The sequence below is a fragment of the Triticum dicoccoides genome, chromosome 1B (assembly GCF_002162155.2).
Source record: "Triticum dicoccoides isolate Atlit2015 ecotype Zavitan chromosome 1B, WEW_v2.0, whole genome shotgun sequence".
NCBI lineage: Eukaryota > Viridiplantae > Streptophyta > Magnoliopsida > Poales > Poaceae > Triticum > Triticum dicoccoides.
Genome location: NC_041381.1, coordinates 512,574,422 through 512,579,618, shown reverse-complemented (window position 1 = coordinate 512,579,618; position 5,197 = coordinate 512,574,422). Strand labels below are relative to the sequence as shown.

General features: G+C 53.6%; 1 protein-coding gene across 1 annotated transcript; it reads left to right on the top strand.

Moving 5' to 3' along the window:
* Nucleotides 1-1,579: 1,579 nt before the first annotated feature.
* On the top strand, nucleotides 1,580-2,218 carry LOC119345649 (histone H3.2). Its single transcript, XM_037615635.1, has one exon. It carries the CDS (start codon nucleotides 1,626-1,628, stop codon nucleotides 2,034-2,036), a length of 411 nt encoding a protein of 136 aa, XP_037471532.1. The 5' UTR covers nucleotides 1,580-1,625; the 3' UTR covers nucleotides 2,037-2,218.
* The last annotated feature ends 2,979 nt before the right edge of the window (nucleotides 2,219-5,197 follow it).

Here is a 5,197-nt window from a genome sequence, read left to right as displayed (position 1 = left end):
TATTAAAATTTAGTCCACTACTTCAAAAAGTTTGGTGCAATAATAAAATACTTTGTATATTTTTTATTATATAAAAGGTATTTAATTATTTGTTTTAGCCACTGTTTTATTTATCCTAGTGCATTGAAATATTTTATAAAAGTGTGGTTCCTCCACCATTATTACTTATGAATTATTAGTCACATCCAGACCATTTTATTTTTAATACTTGAAAACTTCTATTGTTTGACTTGATTTTGAATTTGAATTTGAATGAATTTGAATCATCACAAGATTAACAATAGTAAGCGTGGTGACATGGCATCATTAATAGAGGGTTATTGTAGCCCAAATATCCGGACGTTACAAGGAATCTCCATGATTGACCTGCTAGCTCAAAAAAGAGTGGATAGCTGCCCCGAGTCCAACCTCTTCGCCGCCCGCACGGTTTGCCTGTTCCTCCGCCATGTGCGCGAACAGGACCCCCCCTCGGGCGCGAGCAACAACTGGCTTGGCTGCTTTCACCCCGCCTCCAACAGCAGTGGCTCCGCCCGGGATGCCCGCTCTAACCGCATGACAGGACGAGCGTCGCAGTGAAGGCGACACCCTCCTCTCTCCTAGTCGCAGGGGTCCGCCGGTCAGGACGAGCCCTGCGGGGAAGGCAACACCCTCTACTTTCCCGGGCCCGGAGGTCTGCTGGTCGGGAGCACCGTGGGGAAGGAGACGCCCTCAAAGGAGACTGTCGGTGCTGCGAGCTCCCTATCCATGTCCATGGAGGATCCAGCCGGGTCGGGCACAAGCAGGAGGTCGATCGGGACAAAAGGTCCTGATTACATTTTTTATTTTGCTCGTAGGGGGTTCCTATGCCATTTTGCCGATAATTTATACATGACCCGTTCTGCCGACACACATACCCATATGGTAAAAGCTCCTAAAAATGTTTTGTGATATACCCTAAAATGATTTTATAGTATGAGTTTTTAGGGCATTTTCTAGAGTTGCTTTTAGTGTGTCCAGAGTCCGGACTCCCACAAAACTCTCATAGGTTTGTTGTTGGCTTGAGTAAAGCCGGACGTCCAGACCGGCCTGGATGACTATACGCGGAAATTTGATGATCGTCATTAAATGACAAAAGATGTCCGAACTGTCTAATCCAAATATTTTGGGATGGTTTAAGGATCCGCATTGGACTTGAGCTTAAAATTGTCAAGGGAGAAGAACACGTTTTTTTTTTTGAGAAACCGAGGGAGAAGAACACGTATGTCTCAGAGTGTGTTTGGTTCAGGGGCCCATTCTCAGGCTCCATTCAGGGGCCCAGCGGAGGGCCACAGCCACAGCCCACTCGCTACCGCAACCAATCAGGGCGCAGGAACCACCACGCCGCGGATCGCCCCCCACGATCCGCGTGCCTCACGCGAGGCCATATCCTCACCGTCCACTCCTACCGAATCCAACGATCCAAACCCACCTCCCTTCCCAAAACCAACACCCACCCGCCCCCGAAATCCAAAATCTTTGCAGCCTCGCGCCCACCTGCCGTCTATTAAATCCTCCCGACTCCCCGTCTTCCTCCTCACTCCAATCCCATCCATTTCCAGATCCCCCAAGAGCTCCCTCTCCCCCACCCATCCCAGCTTCCCTTCCCGATGGCCCGCACGAAGCAGACGGCGAGGAAGTCCACCGGCGGCAAGGCGCCGCGGAAGCAGCTGGCGACCAAGGCTGCGCGCAAGTCCGCCCCGGCCACCGGCGGCGTGAAGAAGCCCCACCGCTTCCGCCCCGGCACCGTCGCGCTCCGGGAGATCCGCAAGTACCAGAAGAGCACCGAGCTGCTCATCCGCAAGCTCCCCTTCCAGCGCCTGGTGAGGGAGATCGCGCAGGACTTCAAGACCGACCTCCGCTTCCAGAGCTCCGCCGTCTCCGCGCTGCAGGAGGCTGCCGAGGCCTACCTCGTCGGGCTCTTCGAGGACACCAACCTCTGCGCCATCCACGCCAAGCGCGTCACCATCATGCCCAAGGACATCCAGCTCGCCCGCCGCATCCGTGGTGAGAGGGCCTAGAGCGCGTCGAGCTTCGTCGGAGGTGTAAAGATGCTAGCTTCTGAACCCGTGTTGCGTGGTGGAAATCTGGTGTCGTGGTAGTAGGGTTCCTCGTTCGTGCTATCGTGGCTGTGTTATGTTCCTGTGCTGTGCCTGATGTAACCATCTTGTTACCATCAGCAATGAAAAGTTGGCCTATCTGTTCTTAATTGTTTGCTCTGTGCAACAAATTGATATTACTGATATTTTGGATTGTCTTATCTGGAAGCCCCAAACCAATTACATGACACCTCTAGAGGTAGTGGTATTTAGTACTGTGATATTTAGCAGACGTATGAATTGCCTGTCACGATTCTGTCAACCTGGAACTCTGAATGCTTTTGCCATCCAATCTCAGCCCATTTTCTTGTCCCCAACAAATAAAAGTAGATCATAACTCAAATTTTCCCGATTGGAAACTGATTGTAATTTGAATACGGCATATATCTATCATCTATTTTGGAACGGAGTATTTGCTACTATTGTGATTGATGCGAAATCCATTATGTATTTGCTACCACTATGAACTGATGTGAAATCCCCCAATATTCAGTCGAAACTAGTTCAACCTGAGCATTTGTACAGGCATTAACTTGTACAAGCATCAGATGTACGATATTTCTAAATCTCTTCTCAAACAAATATTGCATGAAAATAGCATGATGTTGCTGCTGTAGCAATCTGAGATAGATGTGATGTTTGCAGCTAGTTTAAACTGTAACCATTGTTTCATGATAGGGAATTTAATAGAAGACAACACATGGGGAAAAGGATGAAGGAGAGCAGGCGGCCCCGCGGCGATTCCGCGGCAGCTGCGAGTGAATCCGCGGCAACAACGAGCGACTCCGAGGTGACTGCGAGCGACTCCCCGGCGACGACGAGCGCTCCCGCGGTGACTCTGGGCGGTGCGTTTGGTCCCCACCCCGCCGCCGCAGCGGGCTCTCGTCTTCGGGAGATTCGTGAGGACTCTGGCGATGGGTTCCCCGCCGACGAGGTGATTCCAGTGGAGGAGGGATCCGCGGAGGATAGAAGATGGCCGGCCCTCTACATCTTCGATCTCCTCGCGGCTGGACTCCTGCGCTATCGAGAGGTTCCCTTCTCGTTCAAGGTACGATTCGCAGATTGCTGTTACTGGATGAGGCGGGATGGATGGTGGACAACAGAGGTATACGAGACGGTGAGCGAATTTCATGGCATTCGAAGATTTTGTTCCCGTGTCACGTTGTACATGTTGGGTACACGATCGAGTGTGAGGTCAGGGGGCATGGGGGGAAGCCGAGGCGAACGACCGCCATGAATGCGCGCGGGAGGAGGACAATAAGTCCCCCCCCCCCTCCCCCGCTCGGTGGTAGGACGACGCATCTCACTTCGGCTTCCTCCACCCACCGCACCACCCAACGAACCAATTCGGAGAGGGAGCCAGTCGAATCTGACGACAATGGCAGACTGGAGGATGAGGATGAAACTCGCCATGGTGGAATTGGCGAGCGGCGACGAGGAGAAGCTCGAGAGGGCGCAGGAGATCGTTTCTTGGTTCTCCACAGGAAGGAGATGAGGCGCGCGGCGAAGGAGGTGTTCAGAAACCTCACAGTGGAGGAGGACGAGAGGCTCACGCCCAATGGGATGACTACTCCTTCGGGCGCGCCGGTGAGTTCCCTGGCGGCGTTAGTCTGGGCCATGGAGGAGTCGGAGTTTGGGGATCTAGCGCATAAGCAGAAGTGGTGGGGATTCCGCTCCCGCCGCCGCTTCCCGACAGGGCCAGAGGAGTTTGTTTTTGGGCGGTGATGGCCATCCCCACCCCGGGGACGCGCTGGGTGCCGATTCTAATCGAAGACAACGAGGAGGAGGAGGAGATGGACACCGGAGCTCAGGTGACGGCGGCGGATCTAGCGAGTGGTGGAGAGGGGGGGGGGGAGCAGAAGAACTACACCCCCTGTCGCTCCCCACGCTTTCTCCGTCGATCACCGCGCCTTCTTAGCCCCTCTCGATCCGCGGTGACGGAATAGGTGTCCCCCCCACCGGCAACCGCTTCTGGTTGCTGGCTGGGGATGATACTGACGAGGAGGCTGGGATCTCGTCAGATGCTTTAGGTTAGTACTGTAACGAAGACAAATACTCTTTTTACTTGCTTGAGGAAACTGGGAGGCGTGATAATAATAGAACCTAAAATCTAAAAAGTGGCCGGCCACCAACTAGACGAAACGAGCGGACGATTCCTGGCCGCACAATCGCGCCAGCGATCGTGCCCAGATCCGCCAGGTGCCACCTGGTCCGGATCGGCCGCGCCCGCGGTCGGGGGCAGTTTTGTCCATATCCGGACGGGACAGCCCCACCTGTAAGCGGTAGAGAGAGGGAGTAGTGGGGGTCGTGGGCGGCGGTTTCGAAATCTGTGCCTGAAATCCCTCGCTCGCAGTGTGCTCTCTTCCATTCCATCTTCGTCTTCCTCCTCGCCATCCTCTCCACCGAACGGGCGCGATACGGGGGAGTCGCAGCGGAGTGCTCAGGTCGGCGGCGGCTTGCGGGTGGTTCTCCGCGCGGGGGAATCGCTGTTGCTCCTCGCCGTCGGAGGTATGCTCTCCTGCGACTTCTACATGCTTCTACTCCCTCTCTCTGTCTCGCGGAGCGCGGATGGTGCCGAAATCTGAGGGGAATGCTCTCTGGGGTTCGGGGACAGCGCGAACTACCCCAGCTTATCCTCGATTCTTGTCATGTTGAGTTCCCTTCTCCTCTCTGGTAGCACGCACCCAACGGTGGTCGGGATCTACAAGGACGCATAGTTCACGGCAGGGGGTGGCTAGCCAGGGTCAACGTGTAGTTGGCCAGGGTACGCGGTAGTCGTTAGGTAGCAGGGGATGCATGTCCATGGCGCCCGTTGCACGATTTTAGGGCGATTTTGGCTGTTTAGTTCATGTTTCGTTTAATTTTGCAGGGGTTTGAGATTCGTTCATGACTCTTAGTCATTCTGGAAGTTGTATTTTAGATGTGTGCAATGATGTATGCAATGCATTGGCTGATTTGTAGTTGGTGTTCAAAGATTTAGGTGGTTAGTTGCACAAAAATTCTCCCCAGTTGGCTGCGTCCATATAGTACTTGGTTGTCCATATGCTCTGCAGTTGTTTTGGTCAGTTGTCTCACTGTTTGTA